General features: G+C 37.0%; 1 protein-coding gene across 2 annotated transcripts in view; it reads right to left on the bottom strand.

Moving 5' to 3' along the window:
• The window catches only part of PLOD2 (procollagen-lysine,2-oxoglutarate 5-dioxygenase 2), an 89,926-nt gene that overhangs the window by 32,039 nt on the left and 34,923 nt on the right, over positions 1–22,964 (bottom strand). For both annotated transcript variants that reach the window (XM_037142382.2, XM_037142389.2), the window contains exons 3-6: positions 20,242–20,378; positions 9,164–9,327; positions 5,161–5,273; positions 1,168–1,231 (exon numbers count right to left, since the gene is read on the bottom strand). In XM_037142382.2, coding sequence (XP_036998277.2) covers positions 1,168–1,231; positions 5,161–5,273; positions 9,164–9,327; positions 20,242–20,378 — 478 coding nt within the window. The remainder of the gene's footprint in view (positions 1–1,167; positions 1,232–5,160; positions 5,274–9,163; positions 9,328–20,241; positions 20,379–22,964) is intronic.

Genomic DNA, 22,964 nt, shown 5'->3' with positions numbered 1-22,964 from the left:
GAGGCTTTCTGCCATCCTGCCTCCGCCCCTTGATAGTGATGCGATTCTAAAAGAGTTAAATTACAGTCTCAATTTACTCATCAGTAAAATGGGATCCTTGCCTGCTTTTCAAATTATGATGACGATAACAATATATGTACAGCAAACAGAACACTACCAGGAACAATAAACAAAGTTTCTAGTTCTTGAAAATTAGGCTTAATGTAAATTCCAAAAATATGTACAAGTCAGATGGGAGTAGAAAGGTTTTTTGTTTGTTTTTTTGTTTTCAGGTTTCTTCCCTCACATTTCCTGAGCACTCCCCCTAAATTCTTTCCATTCTGAAAATTCTGTTCTCCTATGTACTGCCTAGAGGAATTGTATTGAATTGCAATGTAGTTTTTAATTTTAAAGCATGATGCATTAACAAATTAATGTATGTTGACTTTTAATGTATTGATCAATTTCAATATATTAATATATTTTATCAAGATATATGTCTATTTAGGTAAACACATAAGTACACGTGTGTGCAGGCATGTAAGGATGCACACACAGACATACCCTCCACAGTGAAAGTGCCTAGTTACCAGGTACATTTCAACTAGGTAAAAATACTCTCATACTCCACTATTCCAGAGTAATTCTCAATACAGAGAACTTATAATGAAACATATATAACAATAAGGTGTAATTAATTTAGAAATACATCTATAGTCCCCAGATGATGAGATACTGAATTCTAAGTTACCTAAGACCAGAAGCTAAACCTTTTTGCACTAGTACCAATGATTTTAACGAAGTGTATTTAACTATATTAATAAGCTCAAGTCCAATATTTTTTAAAAGTTGCGGTATCTGCCCTGGCTGGTGTGACTCAGTGGACTGAGCGCTGGACTTCGAAGCAAAGCACTGGCAGTTCAATTCCCAGTCAGGGCACATGCCTGGGTTGCAGGTCAGGTCCCTGAGTAAGAGGAGTAGGAGGGGCAACCACACACTGGTGTTTCTTTCCCTCTCTTTCTCCCTCCCTTCCTCTCTCTCTAAAAAATAAAGAAATAAAATCTTTTTTAAGTTGCAATATCTACCGATAAACTTTAGTCATAGCCCCAAAATATAACAAAAGGCAGACAGTTGAAAACACAGGGGTCCCTGTGAATACACGAGCAATCCAGTGTTTAGGAAGCATACCTACAGCTCCATTCAAAGCCTGGAAAATTCTGCATTTGTGATCCAATGTGATGTTAAAAGCTTCCTAAAATAAGAGCAAAGATAGTATTATAAATGACAACAAAAACAACAAACAATACTATCATGTTAATGTAGTTTTTTCCTTGATTTTTTTTAAATACCTTGTGTAAATTATTCCAGCAGTATCCCTCAGAAAGACTGTAATTGTTTAGCTGATTAAAGGACAGAAAGTATGGGAAAGCATTCATGCTGTTCTCTTCAAGTATTTCCAGTTCTCCACCTTCTGACTAATTCTAACCAGTGAAATTGTTAGCAGAATTAAAATAAATCACTTCCAACCTAGAGATGTCATTACCAGTTCGAGACCCTAAGTGTGCTCCCTCTGCCTGGCACATGAGGCAGTAAGGTTGGAGATGGCTGCTCCACCAGCCAGGGCCCCAAAGGGACTACAATAAGCAGACACACCCTGATGACTGATAACGGACTTGTAACAGAAGATGTAAACCCCTGTTGTGTTAAGCTACTGAGCCTGGGGGTTGTTACTACAGCCTAAACTGCCTGAATGCCACAATAGGTTGGTAATTAATCAATTCAATCATAAAGATTAATCTGCTTTACAAACCTTATGATTCTCAATGCATCAGTTTTTCAGCCACATTGTTCTGTCACTTAAATAATATTCCTAAAATTATATTTGCATGCTGTTATGAACTGAATATCTGTATCCCTGCAAAATTCATATGTGGAAGTCCTAACCCCACTGTGAAGATATTTGTAGTGGGGGCCATTGGTAGATAATGAGGGTTAATTCAGGTCATGACAGTGGGGCCCTCACGTGGAAATTTTGTCCTTACAAGAAGAAATAGGAGAGTTTGGGCACACAAGTGCTGGCTCTTTCTCGCCCTCTGTTTATCTCCCCCCATGTGAGGACATGGCAGGAAGATGGACATCTTCGAGCCAGGAAGAGAGTTCTCACCAGAAACTGACCATGCCAGCAACTTTATCTCAGACTTCTAGACCCCAGAATTGTGAGAAATAAAATTTCTGTTGTTTAACAGTGGGCAGTCAGTGGTATCATGTAATGGTAATCGCAGCATACTAGGACATGCTAACCAGATAACAATCTTAGGTTAGAGGGAAACTTAAACAGGATTTAGACAACCAAAAATATCACAAACCTACAGACAACTACGTAAGCCTCAAAGCACTTTCCCAGGTGAATTACACCAAGGCAAGGTGAGCACCGTGCCGCCTGGGCGAGCACTCCTGCCGGGCGGAGGCATCTTCTCCAGGTGAGAGGCAAGCCCTCAGGCCCGACACGCCAGGCACAAGAGGCAAAGTGAGAAACACAGATGAAGAACATAAACAGTTTAAGAACAGGTTTCTTAAGTACCAAGGGTCTATTTAAAGTATTTATCTGAGAAACAGAGACAGTTTTGGTTACAAATTCACCATAAAATGTACTCTAAAACAATGTTTCCTAATGACAGCACCCACAAAGACCCAATTCAGTAAATTTAGAACTCTACTGGTCATATATAGTAGTAAATTTGTGAAATATTAACTTGTGTTATGTAAATTAAAATACTGTTGAATTAGAGAATTTTCCTTTTTTATATTTTTATTATTTTAATTATATTTTATTAATTATGTTGTTACAATTTTCCCACTTTTTCACTCCCCTTTATTCCCCTCCGCCCTACCACCCTACCGCCCTACCTGTCCACCCTCCAGCATCACCCCCACTCAGTTCATGTCCATGGGTCGTACATATAAGTTCTTTGGCTTCTCCATTTCCCATTCTATTATTAATCTGCCCCTGCCTATTTTGTACCTACCATTTACGCTTCTTCCTCCCTATACCTCTTCCTCTATTCTCCCCTCTTGCCCGCCCCACTGATAACCCACCATGTAATCTCCATTTCTGTGATTCTGTTCTTGTTCCAGTTCTTTGCTTAGTTTGCTTTTGGCTTTGTTTTTTTTTAAGCACTTATTATATGAAATGTTAAAGGGACTTATCTAAGAAAAAGAAAATCAAAACTACAAACAGTAAAATGACAATGAACTCAGTTATCAACAACTAAACCTAAAACATGCTTTTCATGACTTTGAATACTTCTTGCCTATCCCTTCTAGCCTGCAAAGTTTCTATAGCAAAACCAGAGGACAGTCTTATGGGAACTCCCTTGTAGGTAACTAAATGCTTTTTTCTCACTTCTTTTAAGATTCTCTCTTTATCTTTAACTTTGGCATTTTAATTTTGATGTGTCTTGGAATGGGCCTCTTTGCATCCACCTTGTTTGGGACTCTCTTTGCTTCCCAGACTTGCATGTCTATTCCCTTCACCAAATCAGGGAAGTTTTCTTTCACTATTTTCTCAGATAGATTTCCAATTTCTTAAGCTTTCTCTTCTCCTTCTGGCACCCCCATGATGCAAATGTTGGAATTCTTGAAGTTGTCCCAGAGGCTGCTTATACTATCCTCATTATTTTTGGATTTTTTTTCTTCTTGCTGCTCTGATTGGTTGTTTTGCTTCCTTATATTCCAAATTATTGATTTGATTCTTGGCTTCATGCACTCTACTATTGTTTCCCTGTAAATTTTTCTTTATTTCAATGAGTGAATCCTTCATTTCTCACTAGATCTTTTTTTTGCGGCTGAAGTCCTCACTAAGTTCCTTGAGCATTCTTATAAGCAGGGGTTTGCACTCTGCATCCGATAGATTGCTTATCTCCATTTTGTTTAGCACTCTTTCTAGAGCAGGGAAAGGTCAGTCCCCACCTGTGTTTTGCCCAGGGTCACCCGACCTCAGCTACAAAGCGACCTGAGATGGCTGCTACTTATGCTGGACTTGGAGATTCCAGGCAAAGCCAAGCTATGTATCTAGGCTGGCTGCTGCTAGTGCCAAGCCTGGGGCTCATTGAGGCCAGTTGTTGATTGTTTGAGATGATTTATGAAGTTGTGAAACATCAGGGAAGATCAGAAATTCGTATGGAAAACCACCTTGGGTGGAGACATAAGTTGGGTGGGGCAGAGTCTCTGGTGATCTCCAAGGCAGGTCAAATAGCGTTGACCAGCCAGGCTGATAAAGTCTCAGATTTGGCACCAGCCTGCCAGCTCTGTGGGGGGATGGGTTAGGTAAGAGACAATGGCCTCTGCTCACCTTGATGTCAGACACTTCAGTTTCTCCTTATATACCACTGGTATCTTTCAAGCTGCTACCCATATGCTGGAGCTCCAAAGGAGTCTGAGTAGGTAAATCCGTATGAGGGTTCTTCATGAGGAACTTCTTGGGGTTCTAGCAGTTTCTTCCACAGACAAAAATCCCTGCTTGTTTTTGCAGTCAAGTTGTGGGGACTTACCTTCCTGGCACTGGAACCTGGAATGGAGACCTGATGTGGGCTAGGACTCCTCATTCCCAAGGTGTCCCTCCTGAAATTTTATCCATCACACGTGGGTGAGGGATCAGCTCATTCCATGCCAGTCTGGATGGATGCAGTTTCTTTAATTCCATAGTTGTCAGACTTCCATTCAACTCAATTGCCAATGGCTCTGAGTATTTGTGCAAAGAGGCAAGTCACATCTGTCTATGCTGCCATTTTGATCAGTAGTCCTGCTTTTATATTTCTCCAAAGTTTCATTCAAATTAATCTTAAGAATGTTCTCTCTAGGCAGCATGGGATTGGAGCACGGCAGCATAGTGTGGCAGACTGGTATTGGCCCCGTCATCCACACCCCCACCTTAATTATAGGACTCAGGTTTCTAGGACGTATGTACTTGAAATAAAGGACACACTTCCTTTGCATGTTATATATGGCCACATAAACATGTTGTAGTAAAAGAAAAATGTGAGGAAGTATATTGTGGGAACAAAGTTGACAAAAATTAGATGGTCCCTTATTTACTACCCTGCTGCTAACTGCCCAAAATCTCTAGTAGCCAATAAGAAGAAGGCAGTTACACTAAAAATGGGAGCAGGAGCCACTACATACCCTCTTCAGAGGATCGATGTAAATTTTAGTGTAAAATAGTTGATCATCATCATTATCCTGTAGATTCCACTGTTGAACTATACGGTTGATATATGGTGCATAACCAATAAATCCTGCAATACAACAGAGAACAGAGAATTCAGTATTCAAAGACCAAAACTCACCTCTATGTTAACTCCATTAATTCCATAAAACTATTGCACATTGATAAACCCTTAGGTCTAATCCTTAGGCTGGAACCATCACAGTTCCACATGAGAGAAATGAGTTATTAACAGTCGTTTGGATTTTATATATAAATTACAATAGAGTGAGTTTTCATTCCAATTGCAAATTAAAGATTCTTTCCATAAACACATACCCAAAAATTAACTAACACAAGACAAAGAACTAATAATACTTTCCAAGGCTCCTAAGGAAAACAGGTTACTAGTAAAAGAATCGAATAGTCAGAAGAATGTTCTTTCTGACCTTCTAAAATGCTCTTCTTGGCTCCTTTATAGAGGGCTCAATGTTTCAAAAAAAAGAAAACCTCTACTACAATGATTTTAACATCGGTGCCAGATGCTAACGCAATCAAAGGAATGTTGGATTTGTCACCGACTGTAAACATCCCAAAGAAATTTTATATCTAGCACATTTAGGGAATTTTCCCTTTACTTGAGCTAGTCATTATTGTACCTGCTAAACCATTTTCTGGCTAGCTTTTATGTGTCATAGTTTGGAGAAAAGGAAGTCTAAAATTGGATTGTTCCCCTTGGCCTGAGAACATAAGCATTAAGTTTGCCAACAACAGTTGTCTATAAAAAACACAGACAACAGGATCGTTTTTCCCTTGTTTGAGTCTTCCACTGAGTTTTAAAAATGCAGCCAAACTATGTTTCACTGACATGCAATACTTTCTCAAAGAGACCAATTTTACTCCTGTGAATTAAAGAGAAACCTAATGTTTTACCCTCAAAATTAAAATTCCCTCATAAAAATACAAGGATAAAAAAAAATAGGTCCAGGAATATTTCTGTTACATAGCAAAAACAAGACAAAATAAAAATGTGGTTACAGAAATGACTGGTTGCTCCTGTTTGTTATTTTTGCCAAATAAAAAAATCCGAAAACACTGAGAAGTGCAATTTTTAATCCTGTGACCAATCTACTCTGATGAAAAAATATATATATATACAAGTAGACCACAACATTTCCGATAGTTTGTGTTACTGTTTTTCAAAAATTACGTTTTCTTATCTTCTTTATAAATGCCAAACATCCTTAAAAAAATAAAGGGAATTATAGTTGACCCTTGAACAACATGGGTTTGAACTACCTGGGTCTCCTTAGATGTAGATTTTTTTCCAACAAATACACAGTTAATCCTCTACACACATGGGTTTTCATTCTGCGGATTCAACCAGCTACAGATCAAAAATGCTACTTTTGACCCAAGGTTAAGAATCCACAGATGTGGAAGGCCAACTGTACGCATTCTTTTATGCCATTTTACATGAGACTTGAGCACCCATGGACTTTGCTATCTGCGGGGGATCCTGGAACCAATTTCTCTTGGGTACTGAGGGATACCAAAGCTTGGCGGGAGTAAAAAATTATACATGAACTTTTGATTGCACAAGGACCAGTGCCCTTAACTCTTCATTGTCCAGTGGGCAAATATACATCTATTTTCATTGTTTGTGATATATATTTTATATGATTTATATTTTTCTATTAAACCACATTATTTTAAACCAATAAAGTTTCTCATATTCTGAAATTTTCCTTATAAGGAAACATACTCACTTTCCATATTTTTTAACTAAATGATATACCCCAAAACAAAACATGTATTCCTTAAATAACTGTCAATATATCACTCATGAAATTGCATAAACTTTTATTGAACATATTTAGATTTTCTACCACCTCTTTAATTATTACACTACAAAAAGCATAAGCGTTATGTTTTGATTCCTTCTATGATCTTTTTCTCACTTATAAAAATACCCTTTGCTTAACTAAACTTGCTCACAAAGGCACTCACTTGGTGGTTTTTTTTTTGCTATGTTGACAGTGCTCTGCACTGATTGAGATTAATTTACACACTTCATTATATATGCTTTGTTTAAAAAAATTAATAAATATAAAATAAAGCATACCAGAGTCGCACAGCTAAATGGTTTTTAAACTATCTAGGACTTAATGACAGTTTGAAAGCAGAAGCAGCAATCTATCATTCAAGTGTTCAGACAAGAAGTCAAGAGTGGAAGTTTTCTTAGGAAGAAGCTCTGTCTGTTCAAGAACTGGAAATCTAAGGGAAAGGCTGCTAGGATAATGAGGACACAGTCACCAATGTGACAAACCCTAGATTCTGACTTGAATACAAAAGTAAAGTCCAAAGGTGGTAGGTAGATAGAGTAGAAGAAAATAAAATGATCGAGAGATCCCAGAAACCATGAAATGTCATTGTATTGAGATGGAGAGAAAAAGTGAGCTAAAACTTGGCAGTACAAACTGCAACTTAAGGTTTTAGAAGGGTAATATTATTTACATGGCCTGACAAAGTCCCATGGTACAACTACAACAGTGATTTACTTAGGCGAAGGTGCAGATGAACAGAGCTGGAACTCGGGCATCTCAGAGGTTGTAAACCACTTGATAAAGGAGGTTTCGGTATGTCATCAGCTGAGCAAAGCCTAGAATTCAGACACGCTGCTAAGTAAAGCAGCCCTTACTTTGTCTATCCGCACCGGAGGACATGCGTATTGATGTCTCAAAAGAAGGGAAGGGAGGTAAAAAGAGGGAGAGAAACATCGATATGAGAGAGAAACACTGACTGGCTTTCTCTTGCACATGCCCCAGCTGGGACTGAACCCACAACCTAGGTATGTGCCCTGACCAGGAATCAAACCTGTGACCTTTTTGTTTCCAGAACAACACTCCAACAAAGCCACACCAACCAGTGCAAAGTAGCACTTATTTGAACTAGCCCGAATAGTATCAGTTGTATAAATACATATGTAAATCACTCAAAAACATCTGTTCTCCCAGAGTGGCTTGTCTAACATATTCCCAGCCCCATCCTATTCGATTATAACTTATGGCCATATGTTTACATTAATCTCAGTCTAAAAAGAACATTTTAGAGTCACATTAATGACCAGTCAAACTTTATATTTTGAAGGGGGAGAAGCAATGTGACAAGTTGTCCCTTCAATCCATGGTGACATAGCTAATGCAGCAATTTAAAGTATACCAGACAGTGCATGTTGAATTTGTTTTTTTGAATTTTTTATTCATTGATTTTAGAGAAAAGGTAGGGACAAGAAAGACGGGGAGAGGGGAGGGGAAAGAGAAGAAAGCACAGGTTTGTTGTTCCACTTATATATACATTCACTGGTTGGCTCTCGTAAGTGCCCTGTCGGGATGGAACCCACAACCTTGGCGTGTGGAGACTGTGCTCTAACCAACTGCATCTGAGCCAGGGCTGCATGTTTAATCTTTTTGACAAGTGACTTCAAGACTAATTACTCATTTACTCCAATATATTTAAAATACAGATAAAATTAACGCCTATTTTTCAAAAGCTACATGATTATAGCTTACACTTTTTCTTAAGAGTTTACTAAATGCAATTCTGTCCTATAGTCAGAAAATTCTCAATGATACTATAATCAGGGGATCCAGATCTGTATTGCTTTTCCTTTAACAATTGAATGTCTTTTCAAGAAATCACTTAAATTTGGAGAATGTGGGATTTCTCACTCATAATTCGGAAGTAATGGCACACTTAGCATTGCTAAGGGCGTCACATGATATAATATGTATGAGAAAATGCTTTGTCAGCTGTACAATGCACTGTGGGTTTTAAACTGATAAAGTTTGTTCAGAGTAATAAGATAGTGGTTATTTAAAACTACATGTCTGTAGTCATACATATAAAACCAGGTTGTTTCATCATTATTTATAATTTACTATAACTTACATTACACTTTTCTGTCAGTACCTTACCTACCTCCTGAATTCAGGTAGCGTTTCCCAATGTGAACAACAGGGTACTTGTCTGCCAGTCTTTTATCTGGCCACAAAATCCCATCTGCTGCAAAGACCACTTTGTGATTTGACTTCTGGAACTTTCTCAGAACTTCTTCTGGACCACCAGCAAATATGACATCAAAGCTGTTTAGTGAGAGGGAAAAAAGTTTTAAAATACAAAAACAAAATAGACTTCTAGAATTGAGGCACATAAACCAAGAAGCAGTCTCGAATAAAAGTCAGAATCCAGAATCCAACAGGAGATTAACACCAACTACTTAGAGTACACCAATATTCCCTCAATTTAAATTACATAAATTCTATTAAGTTATCCGTGTTTGCATTGCATTGAAAAATTAAGTCCAAATAAAAGACAGATTTTTGTCAGTACTAGTCTTACTATTTTTTCAATAATCACTTATTCACCTATCAAAATTCTAAAAGTCTTACTTGCTATCTAATATAACAATCTAGAAACAATCTTCAACAGAAGTTACCATTGTTAACCACCTAATGTTTTGATTTAATTTGTAACCATCCACAATAATGTCTGAAGATTTCATTGTTTTAAAAAATGTGGCCAACTACTTAAAGTGTCATCAATATTTATATATATTTTCATCACAATTTAGCCTGAAATCCTAAAATAAAGTATATGGACAAGTACATCATTTTAAAGCTCAATAAAACTTAAAAAATGTAAAAATTGACACCTTAGTTTAATGTCTATAGTTCCACTAATCTTTCTAGAAACTTTATCCCTCATAGTCTATTCACAGAATCACAACGACTTAACAAAATATAATTATAAAAGCCAGTACCTAATATATTTGCATTCTGCAATAAGTTCTACATTCTTGCTACAACCAAAAATTCTTCTGCATCGTTTTTTTGGGGGGAGAGCTGGGGGTTGTTTTGTTTTTGTTTTTTGCATCAGAGTACCTCAAGGTCAAAGATTTTCAAATATGATAATGCAATAATTCAACACCCCAGATAACAAACAATAAAATGAACTACTGCTCCTGAATCCTGAATTCAGCACCAGGTCTTCCTCACATCAACAGTGCAGAGGAACTGCCGTGACTGCTCATGGACCAGCAGGAAGTCTGCTCCACAGGCCCCTCCCAGCCAGACTTGCTCTCCAGGAGCTTGTTAATATGCAAGGATAGTAGTGAAACATTAAGCAACATTTAATAACTTTCTATATATGAACTGCCTTAACAAGAAATTTACAATTTCTCATCTCTATAAGAGTAGAAACTCCATAAAATTGTTTAAAATTCCTTTAACAAGAATAGTGTAAGTTTACATTGTATTAATACTTGTGGCAGAGATGCAGGTACCCCAGCCCACAACGTGTACATTCTCAGGCCTTTATTCTAATAACAGAATCTCTGGTGTTACCTGCACATGTGGCCATCCTGCTAAAGACTACTCTGAAGCTAGCTATGGCCACATGGCTACGTCTGTCCAATGAACTGTGAATGGAACTGCTGTGCTCCCATAATCTCCAGGTGCTTTAAAACGGAAATCGCCTGCCTTCCGCTTCCTCTCTCTCTCGCTTTCCCCTTCATGGTGAACCAGACCTTACAAAATACTTGCCATACACACCCTCACCAGATAGTCCACTTCTGAATTTAAAAAAAAGTGAGGATAAAATGTTGTTAATGTGCAACGAAATGTAGTGATTATGCCTAGCCATTTTTTTCTTCAATAGTAAAAATAGGGCTGGGATCAGAGGCATTGACTATTCCTTTTTATTTTGAATTAAATTCTACTTAAAATTATTCTAAATGATTTAAATGTTACCATCTATATTTCAGTTACAGAAAAATAGCAATTCAAAATTAAAACATTTATATGTATTTACGTTTTGGTAAATAGTGTCTTCTTTATTTCAGGACCAACAGGCAAGAAACTATTAGTACTATTAAAATGTAATCATAAAGTGACTTGTGATACACAATTTGAAGTCTGCTGGACGGGTTCTAATCCCAGCTCTGCCACTTGCTATCTATGTAACCTTAGATAAGCCAGTTACTTAAATTCTTATCTGTTAGTTCTTTACGTATAAAATGGAAGAGAAAGTTGTACCTATCTTATTAAATTACTATAAAAATAAATAAAAATGAACAATATATTAAAACAATAAAGTTAACAAAAATTAATACCCTTATTATTAGAAGAAAGGTACTGAAGTAAAAGGAGAGGCAAGAAAAAAGTCCCCTTTGAGTTTACACTCATTTGTAATTTAAAATAATTTTATTTTTAGCCAGATACACATTTTAAGATAAACTTTAAGTCAGAATAAATGTGTTCTAACTAAAACCTCAAACTAATTTCCCCTTTTTTTGTTGTTGGGTTTTTTTGAACGCTCACCCAAGGACATGCTTCTATTGATCTGAGAGAGACGGGAGGGGTGGGGGAGGACACAGAGAGAGATAAAGAGAAGCACAGATGTGAGAGAGAAACATCTATGGGCTGCCTCCTGCAGGAGCCCTGATCGGGGCTGGAACCTACAAACTAGGTATGTGTCCTGACCAGTACTCGAACCTGCAACCTTTCAGTGTACAGGATGACACTCCAACCAACAGAGTCACCCGATCGGGGCTTCTCTGACTGTTGACATAAAAGACTGAATTAATCTGACTTCAAAACACAGTATTTACATAAATATATCAAGTTTCTGTTTTTCTTAGAAGTGATTTCTTCAGTATGACCACTTCCAAATTCTGCCTAAGATAATCTTATCTTTTCTAACAAGAGTATTTTCCTCAAGACTACTAGTTGTTGACATAATTTTTAATACTGAAGATTAGGAAGTAAGACCAGTTTTATGGGTAATTGAGCTGGCACAGCAGCAAGGCAAATAAACCAAACCGTCTGAGGCTGGGACTGCTGGACAGGCTGCAACGGAACCCTGACACGTCGTCCGGAGACCGAAAGAGGAGCCGATTGTGTCCGGAAATCATAAGATTGGAGACTGGAGCCGAACTGATTTAAAAATGTTGCAGGTAGCACCACGTTCAAAGTTATAAAAGCCTATTTGGGAAATGATCATTCTCTGTCTTTGTAAGCCTAGTGAAGGACACAGTATCTACACAGTCAGTGTATTTCAAACTATTACCAGAAGTCAGTGGCCTAAAAAAGAGAAGTTGTTGCAACTTTTACTTTTATAATTGAGCATTTCATAAGAATGCATTACCTGCCTAACAAAAAGTGGTGTTTTTAAAGCAAACTGTGAAGGCAAAAATGTCCTTCATATAATTCAAGTGAGAATTTGATTTTTTTAAGGTTGCTAAAATATTTCCGTTTTATTATAGTGCTGTTGTTATTTCTGTGTTTAGGTACTTCAGAAAATTTACTAGCATCAATTTAAAACTCTTCAAAGTTTTCCTACTTAAAGTTACTTTGAAAACAAAAACCCAAATAGTTTTTTTTTATGCATAAAGGTCATAAAAATAATTCTCATAGGAACTTAGTCCATCTAATATGAAGAACAAAATAAAACTTTCTGCAGTTCACTGGTAAATATTCTGGATCCCGCAGAACCCCTGGGGTCCCACCTCCTGTGGCTGAGCTCTCCCCCATATTGGTCAGTATTCTATCTCCCACAGGTCACTGAAACTTTTATGACCATCTGTCCTTAGGACTTCCCTGTTTCCATGGCAACAGTAACCATGCAGTCATCCAAACTGCAAATCTTTCAGGCAACCTTGATCAACCTTTTCCATGGTCTCCTCTCATCAAATCTTGCCAAATTATATTGATTCCATGCACTTAATGTATTCAGTGTTCAATTCCTCTCCACTCCCACTAGAAGACCCTAGACCAGCTTACTTCAAAAAGCGTCCACATTACCATCTCCTACTTCACTAATAAGGACTGCAACCTCTCCTGAAAACCATTCTGTGCCAGTCCCCAGACTGGATCCGTGGTTCTCAATGGGCTATGTGGTCCCTAATGCAAGGACTCAACTCTGCTGTCGTGACACAGAAATAGCTACGGGAAACACATAAGCAAACAGGCATAGCTGTGTTCCAATAAAACTACTTACAGTAAAAACAGGCACTGGGCCAGACCAGAGTTTACCCTTCCTGACCTATATAACAGTCTAAATGAATCAGCCTCACAGTAAAAACTTTCCATTAAATGACCTGTTCCGAAGCCAAACTAAGTTGTTTGATCTGTCGCCCTATCTTTATTCATGTTGTTTCATTTGCTATATATTAGCATGTCTTCTCACAGTCAGGTCCAAACCATTCAACCTCATGTCTACTTCAAATGTCACCTCCTCTTCAAATCCGTACTTCATCAGCATAAACGAAAAAGACTGCTTGCTTCCTCTTCATTCCCACAGCTCTTTTCCTCTCCCCTTTCATGAAACACTTTATTTTCTGCTTTTTGTGCTGAGACCAGAGCGCAAGTTCTTCTTCTGTGTGCCATACCCACATCTTTATTCGCCTGCGTGTTCCTCTAGCCTTGTGTTTTGAAGACAGTCAATAGCTATTTGTTGAACAAGTGAATGAATAATGAATCCCGAGTTTCAACACTTTCTTCATCATCCCTGATATAAACTTAAGCTCATGTAAACTTTGAGCGGCTAGAGTTTAAAAGTTAAAGTCAGATGAAACTGAAGCACACAAGCAGCCACACACCTTATAATTCTGTCTTAATCAAGTCTTCACCTTAAATACCTATCAACTGGGTTGGCAAAAAAGTTTATTTAGTTTCTTTCTGTAAAATACAATAAAAGACACATTTTTCATTTTCAACAATAACTTTACTGATTTGGATATTTTGAGAATGTTAGCTATCTTCTGTGTGGTATAATGCTGATTGTTCTCACTTAGTATCTTGGCTTGATCACTATCAACTTCAACTGCTCTACCCAACCATGGAGCATAGTTCAGAGAGAAATCTCCAGCACAAAACTTCACAAACCACTTTTAACATGTTCAGATCAGTCACAGCACCTTCTTCACATACTGCACAAATCTTTATTTGCATTCCAGTTGCATTTTTACCTTGCTTGAAATAATAAAACATAATATGCCATCTTCGATATTAAAATGGCCCTTATTTTCTTCCATTTCGATATTAAAATGGCTACACAAAAATTCACCAATTTGGTGGGGTCTTTTTGTTTGTTTGTTTTTTTATCTTTAGAGGACAAGGGAAGAAGAGAGGGAGAGAAATATCAATGTATGGTTGCCTCTCGTGCATCCCTTGCTGGGAACTGGCCTGTAACCCAGGCATATGCCCTGACTGGGAATTGAACCACGATCCTGTGGTTTGCAGGCCCGCACTCAATCCACTGAGCTACACCAGCCAGGGCCAATTTGGTGTTTTTTTAATGCACACTGATATGACAGTTGTCACAATACATTCTAACAATATTGTTTCAATGAAGTTAAAGTTAACTAAGCACTACTAGAGCCATTTTATAGGAAAAAACAAGTAAACTTTTTGTCCAACCCAGTATTTCCATAGATAATACCACAAACCAATATTATGGAACTACCCCTACCCAAAAAACAGTTGAAAATGTCCACCCAGTTGAACCTGCAAAAGAAATCACAATAAAATCACAGTGGAAATGACTAGATTTTTGTAGGGGGTTTGGAGGGAGCAGAAGGATACCAGCTTGTGTAAAACAGTAACTATTTTTAAAATGAAGTATTACTGGGAGAGTTTTCCTCCACATGGAATATAATTGTGTTTCCTGAATACAGAAGTCTTACTGGGGCCGAGAAGAGGTAGAAGTCTAGGAGGACAGGGTCTAGCTGGAGGGTCACTTCCTGCAGATGGTTTTCTGAGAGTGGCCTAGTGCTGCCTGACACCCAGCAGCGAGGAAGCCAGGAGAGAAAGGTGTGCAGACAGCAAAGCACTGCCGGTGCTGGCTACCCAAGGGGCCATGGGTCATGTCCCCTGCTGTTGGGTCAGCCTCTTTATAAATAAATGGTTAATAGATGGATAATTAATGAAAATCTCCTCTTAGTTTTAAAATGATAGTTAAATTTAATCTCTGGAACATTAGTACTTTCAAATCTGACACATATTTAGTGCACCAGAAATATTCATTGAGTCAAGAAGTCAAGAAACCTTTTTTAAATCCCCAAAATACATTATTATGCAGCCAAGCATTCCAGAGACATCATATAGAAAGCTATGAAGAGACAAATGTATCCAGAAAGCAAGATTTCTATCCCAGTCAGCCCCCCATATTTTGCACTTAATAGACACTTAATACATGTTTATTCAAAAAACTAAATTCATGGAGTAAACAATCTAGTTTTAGGAAAAAGTATATATAAATATATGTATGTATGTATGTATGTATGTATGCACACATAAAACAGGAAAATTAATGTCATACGAGAGTTCCCTATATCAATCTCCATATATATAAACAACCAGTGTTCTTGGGCATACACTCTGCTTCTCCCTCATTTCAACATACCTACTAACACTCAGTAAAATTATCAAGAACATTCGAACAATTTGAAAAGATATGTCATTCATTTTCTATATAATTTCTAAGCATATTTCACTATTCTGAATGACCCAAAGGGCAGTGCAATATATTTAATGAGAGCTAATAACTCAATCTTTCCTTTAAAAAAATCAGTACAGAAACTGAGAACTTGAATGTGTTTTGACTTTCCTTCATCCTAATATAACAAAATGTTGTCCATCACCAATGACTAGGTTCTTTAAATTTGCACAATTAAACTGCCATCACTGCCAGGATGTAAGAGTCTGTCAAATACATCTTCCACAGTTTGTTAAAATTACAGCCATCATACATGAAAATCTCTGCCTTCAGAACATTTTTACTCTGCCTTTTGTATAAACAATGTAAGACAATAAAAAATGTAGGCATACTGGGTATGTAACCTGAATTATGAGGGGCATAAAATGTTTATTTCATAGAATAAAATAAGATAGGAATTGATTAGCTGCAGAATTAACCTATAAATTATATTTAAGACAATATCAAAATCATAAAAATATTTTCACAAATAGAAAAATGATGCAATAAAGTAATCTTTCACAATATTCTAAAAGTAAGTGACTCAAAGGAGGAGATTATGCCAATATTCAAATTTTTTGAAAGCATACACCTTTTTTCCAAAGTACATTTGTTCGGTTTTGTTTGCAGCATTAGTACACTATGAGAATTCCTTGGGGGTGGGATCTGTGTTTACCCCCTTTTCTGTAGTATTAGGTTCAACACCTAGATCGCAGTGTGCACTCAAGACACGCACACCAAATGCAGAGTGAGAAATCTGTTCGCTGGTCTCACTTCTGAAGCCAAGTAGCACTTAATTAGAAGTCAGGACAAACAAACGTCAGCTTACATATGAAAGAGCAGAACCAAGAGCATCATTTTCATAGTTTCTAATACAAATTTAATTTTTAAAGTAATTTTAGTCTTTGAGATTTAAAAATTTTCAATGGTTTCCTGCTTTTGTGAGTCATTTAATTTCCCCAAATGAATGAAGAATAACAATCTTTAAAAACAGTTTCAAAGCATCCACCTTATTTCTTCCTCTTGAAAGTTCTGTTTCTCCCTCTTCTAATGCAAGTTACTGTTACCTAATATTTATCGGTTTCTTGATATTTACCCTGACAACATGTAGATCAGATACAACCCCCAGCTTCACTGTCTGAAACACACAATTATACTTCAATTTGATATGTGAACAGAAGCTAGTAATAATGGATCCAAGTGAAAAGGCATACACACTAAAAGCAAAGATTTGTGTGACTGGGATTTTCAGCCAGTATTTATTTACCCAAATCGATCTCCCAAACCAGGGTCGCCTGTAAAACTATTCTAATAGTGGCTTTATTTTACATGCATGTTAATTCTTACATTAACTTTTACATTGTAACACTGACTACCATTCTAGTTTAAGTGACATTCTGGAGGTCTTCCTTACTGCTATCATTAGTTAGCAATAGCCTATAAATTACAAAGTCATTTTAGTTAATTATCTTTTAAACATGTATCTCAATGCACCAGGAATGCCTATATACCAAAATGTTTTGGTAGATGTTTCCACAGAGGAAATATTCCTTTTGATATACTAGTAACCACCCTCAAATGTGCCTTTCAGATATTTCCCAAATTGGGAGACTTTCAAAGTGAAGAGCATATTTGCATTCTGATTATGCAAACTATGGAATATTTATTGCTGCAAAAATATATAAATGTCTGCTCAGTTCAAATTCATATTCAAATAATTGCATCAATTTTATTTCAACTACTTTTCTTCTAAATAATTTAAAGTCTAAAATAAAAAGGGTTAAACAAATAACCAGTTTTCTTTTTTAACTTAAAAAAAAACCTCATCAGAGGATATGCTCTTTGATTTTAGAGAGAGAGGAAGCGGGGAGAGAAGAAGGGAGAGAAAGAGAGAGAGAGAGAGAGAGAGAGAGAAATCAGCTGCCTCCTGCGCACACCCCAAGCATGGATCTAACCCATAACTTAGGTATGTGCCCTGACTGGGAATGGGGCCATGACCTTTTGGCATACCAAATGACACTGCAACCAACTGACCCACCTGGCCAGGGCAATAACCAAAGTTTTTATTAGATATTTATCTAATACCCAAAAGATGCATTCCACATGCTTATTTTAGGATCTGGACTCTACTAGTTTATATTTTACCATACTCATCACAGAATAAGTTTGTGGGGATATTCAGTATGCATCTATTTACTCAGAACTACTCAAACACTTCTTGTTACATACTGGCCCACATGATTCTAAAAAAAGAAACCTTGTCCTTACATAATAATTAGGTCTGTTGGTCATCACTGTGACTACAGTAAAAAAAAAAAAAAAAAGACATGCTTTGGAAGATAATTCTAAACAAATATGTATTTTAACAAATAAAATTGTGTTCAAATTAATTACAAAAGCCAAAAAAATGAGTTAGAGAGATCATTCTGGAGTATTGGAAATGTTTTAAAATTGAGTACTGATGATAACTGCACAACTCTGTAAATTTACTAAAAATTATTCAATTTAACACTGAAGTTTACATATGTATATATCATGGTATAAAATTATTTTAAACAAGCCTATGTAAGCCATTCAGTAAGTATATAAATCCTTGTATTTTTTTCATATAGCAATCCATGCTTCTCTAAAAAACTATTACAGTTGAACGGTCCCTAAAAAATCACGTAAGAACTAGGGATTTGTGTGATTTATTAAAATTAATATATTCTAAATTCTAACCTTAAACAGATGTAAACTTAACTAGGAAATTAGCAATTCTGTATAGAATTCTGATAGATGGATATCCTATTTCAAATAATTTACAAACAACCTAATTCTTATCTCTATAATTTTCAATTGTATTGATCACTCTACACATGATACTTTTTTAAAAGGGTGTTGTTTAAAAAAAAAGGGAGGGTATAAAAGCTCTAAAGTGGCACCAGTTGTCCACCTCTTTTCCTTGGTTACTTTCTCCTTATCACTAGGTTTTTCCAGGACAGACAAGATGGGTGATGACGAAAATGTTAATGATTCTTCTTAGGAAAGGGCTTGGCAGAGGTTAGGCTGTGTGTTTTCAGTTAGCTAGCTGTCCTCACAGAGGAAGTTGTCAGAAATTTTGTCTGTTTGGGTCACTGATATAATCCAAACACTAACAGAGCCTGGCACACCTGGCCTACCATTAAAATTTTACTGCTGTCTTTTTTATCAAGCTCAGTCTTAAAAAGTATCATTTAAATACACAAATGCAACCTTAAGCCGTCTTTGGATACCTGTTTCTTTCTCATTAGAAACAAATTGGCTCCTTACTAAATCAGTTTCCTCCAAGGCTAAATCTTAGATGAGGGTGTTAGGACAGAGCATACATAAAGATAGAGGGAAAGTTCTTCCTAAAACCATCGCTGGCTAATATGCAACAGGTAACTTTTACAAGGATAATCTGCCTCAAGGTCAAAATTACATGTTGTAAAATCTACATGGTGTAAATTCAAACCAACCAAAATGACTGTTTGAAGTCCACAATAATTTTAAATCTAAATATACTTATATTTAACCTAAACACTTCTTATAAGCTTCTACTATTTTAGCAAGGGTATAAGTATATTTAATAATAGATCCTATAGAAAAATTCTCAATACACAGCTAACAAGCTATACCATATCTCCTATTTGCAAGAATGAGTAAACTATAAGCAGAACTTACTTTTTTTTCAGGATCTATGGGGGAAATTTTAGAGATGTAAGTATATAGACCCTTTCAAAACATTTTAAGTGTTCATGGCACTGAGAATTCATTATGTCTATTTTCATTTGAAAATTTATGGCTTTGTTATTGACAGATTTGCATTAAAAAAATTAGCCTTATTTTTATCTGCAATAATGTGTGGTTTGAGATTTTCAAATGGAGGGAGAGATATAAGAAAAGTTTCCTAAATCACAGAAGAAAATGCAAGGGGATTTCAAATGAGTACCAGCACATAAAATAAAAAAGGTAGAGAAATGGAAGAAGGTAGCAACCACTCATGACTCATGACAACACGACATTACTAGAAACACGTCAGAAGGTAAAGAAAGACAGCAGACACTCAAAGTTAAGTGGAAGTAAGGTGGAGTAGAATACAAAAAGTTATTTATACATTACAAAATATATTTATACATATTTCTTAATAAACACAGATTTTCATATTTCTCACTTATAACTTTACATAATCTATCTACTCCTGTTTGACCAGAATCCCAAGTTACTCTCCTCAATAGAAAATCTCAACACAATCTTTACTCCATCTCCGAATCAAGATTAAAGCATTAATTCCAGAAAATTATTAGCTCATGCTATGTTTTCTCATTGGTGTTTATGATAACTCATCAAAATTGATCACATTATATTACTATGTCAGACCATGGTATATGAGTAAAACCTACTTTTAAAAGTAATAATTTCTTGTGAATAGAGTAATTTAATATATAACCTACACATATGAATTTCAACTTTTTAAAAATAATTTAATATAGATTTAAAAATCCACAGATTATTTCTCTTACCATTCAGTAAACAAGACAACCAGATCCTCTTGATCGGCATAACGTTCCATAACTTCCTTCATTAATCTCACTTTTTGGCCCCCTCCAATACTATTAATTCCATCACCTCCTCTCCACTCTTCTCCTTGACCAAGGACCTATAAATAAAATCGACATTTCATCCCTGAGCAAAATTTAAGTGACAGTATCATAAAAACTGGAAGCCATCAGCAACTTGGAGAGTATTACACAGTAACCACCTTTAAACATTTCACTAAATCATAACACTAAAAAAAAAAAAGTAACTTGAAACCTAGGTCAGGTCATAATTTGTAAATATTACCCACCTTATAAAATGCTATTCTCAATGTTACCATTTCAAAAGTAGAGTCTAATCTGGCAGATGTCTAGGGGGAGAGGTGGTCGCAGAAAATATATCTCATATGTTATTTCTATTTGTTCAGATTAAAAAGAAAAGAAACAAAGTTTCCATAACACTTCTAAGCTGACAGCGAATCTATAGTCTATAGATGTCAGCGAACTTGACAGTCTACGAACACTCAAAGCCCTGGAGGCACAGTGACGCCTGACAGAGCCTTAAGCAATTCTCCTACTGACCCAAAATGGGTTGTTCAGGGAAACACAGAGAGCAGCACGTCAAACATCATCTTCTTCTGTTACTCTCAAAAGCTTAATACTAATTCATCCATGCAAGAAACTGCCTAAGCACATTTAATCAAAACTAAACTTGGAGCTGTTCTCATCACTATCTACTGTTGCATCAGCAGCTCCCACCCGAGTTAAAGGTACACGGTGACACACCTGGCCATGAGGGGGCAGGGAGCACAAGTCCCCCACACCCAACATACACCCAGTACAACTTTGTTTCATCCGAAGAAAAGTCTCAAGTTCCCGGAATAATGATATATTTGGAAATTTGTAAAATTAAGGGGTAATGAAATTAAAAATCATTAAAAATGGATAAAATAAATTTAGAAAACAAATTATTAGTTTCAAATTTTACTTAACATTGAACCAAATATAAACCTGGCTGGCAAAGCCCACCTCTCTAGGTATCACTTCATAAAGGGCAGAAGAAGAGGCTAAGTAAGAAAACTCAGACTGACGTGAACCTGGATTCATACTGGGTCTAGTCAGTAGATGTATTAGTTTTTGCCCGAAAAAGTGGCCTCCTCTGGCCCTGAGATTTATCACACTTCCACTTCCATTCCACAGCCCTCCTGGACTTCTCCAATACTGCAGTAATAGCAGGCCCAGGGCATCTGAGAGACTTTCTGTACAGCATTCTGTGCTAGGCTCGATTCTCCATTTTCTTTGCACTCCATCAGTGTGCCAAACTGGGGCTTGTATCTGAATCGCAAAGAGGGCTTGTTAAAACACAGACTGCCACGTCTGCTCCCAGAGCTTGTGATTCAGCAGGTCTGAGCTGGGGTCTGAGAATGCACATTTCCATTCCCCAGATGATGCTGATGCATTTCAAGAGCCACTGAATTGTGTAAAGGGAAGGCAGCAGGAGGATCAAAAACACCAGGTGGCCCAACAGGACTGGGGTCCAAGAGTTCACACGATAGCTCCGTACCCGGGGGCAAGTTTTCCTCACCTATACACAAAGCAGTACCTTAGATAGTTCACATAATGAATCAACAGTACACCATATATGAGGTCTCTCCTGAAGGTATCCAGCCATGTAATATGAAAAATAGAGAGATTTATTGAAGAAGATATAAGAAACATTGCACATAGGACAATGATGCCTCAGTCTCCTTCAAAGCAGGCACCTTGGGACCTCACACAGTTCTCCCAAAAGTCATCAACTGCCCCATCATATCTTCTTGAATCTCACTGAAAGTCTGAAATCTCTTCCCTTTCAAAGGTGATTTTAGTTTGGGGAAAACTCAGAAGTCGTAGACTGCCAAATCTGGGCTACGGCAGATCTGAATCACCTGAGTGATTTAATGTTTCACCGAAAAACTGCATGAGGTGTGATGCATGAGCTTGCGTGTTGTGGCAGTGAAGCTGCCTATCACCACTTGCCCATAGCTGCAGCCTTGTGAATCATTCAAATACTTTCCGTGGAGGAATGTTCAAGATTAACTCAAAATTTGATGCAGATTTATTGCTCTACTCGCTCAGTCATTTTGAATGTGATGACCACATAGTATACATACTCACTCAATGGTGTCTACTGCCCCCACTGACCACCAGTACAGTGAAGTCATCATTGTTCACACATGTGGATTCCAGTCCACTCTCCTCGGCCACCAGGTTACATCTACATCATGCAAACTGTTCTCATTATATTAACAAAGGCTGGACTTTTTCCAGACAGACCACTACACCACATGTAAAGTTCCTAACAGTGATTCACACATAAGAAACATTCCTTGCTCCCCACAGTCTAAAACCTAAAGATTCCCCTCATTGGATTTCAGCATTATTTTACCCTGATTTTTCTCTTACTCCCACTGTGCCTCCTATCAGTGCATACTAGTATATTTCTCCTCTATCCTAAATATTTATACTTTTCATTTATCCTGTATTAAACATCTAGTTGTTAACACTAGCCCTCTTTCCCAGCACAGTTCAGCCTCTTTAACAGGTATTCTGTCTTAACCTAGTCTCCCCGTGGCAGCGAATTCCACCTTCTTTCTGCACTACGTACTGGAACAGCAAGCCCCACCTCTACTTTGTAAGGGTTTTTTCTTCCTGTAAATGCGTTAATT

This window comes from Artibeus jamaicensis, unplaced genomic scaffold (assembly GCF_021234435.1).
Source record: "Artibeus jamaicensis isolate MK-2021 breed Jamaican fruit bat unplaced genomic scaffold, CSHL_Jam_final contig_466, whole genome shotgun sequence".
NCBI classification, from domain to species: Eukaryota; Metazoa; Chordata; class Mammalia; order Chiroptera; family Phyllostomidae; genus Artibeus; species Artibeus jamaicensis.
The sequence above is the reverse complement of the archived record's forward strand: the minus strand, read 5'-3'. Positions and strand labels throughout refer to the sequence as shown.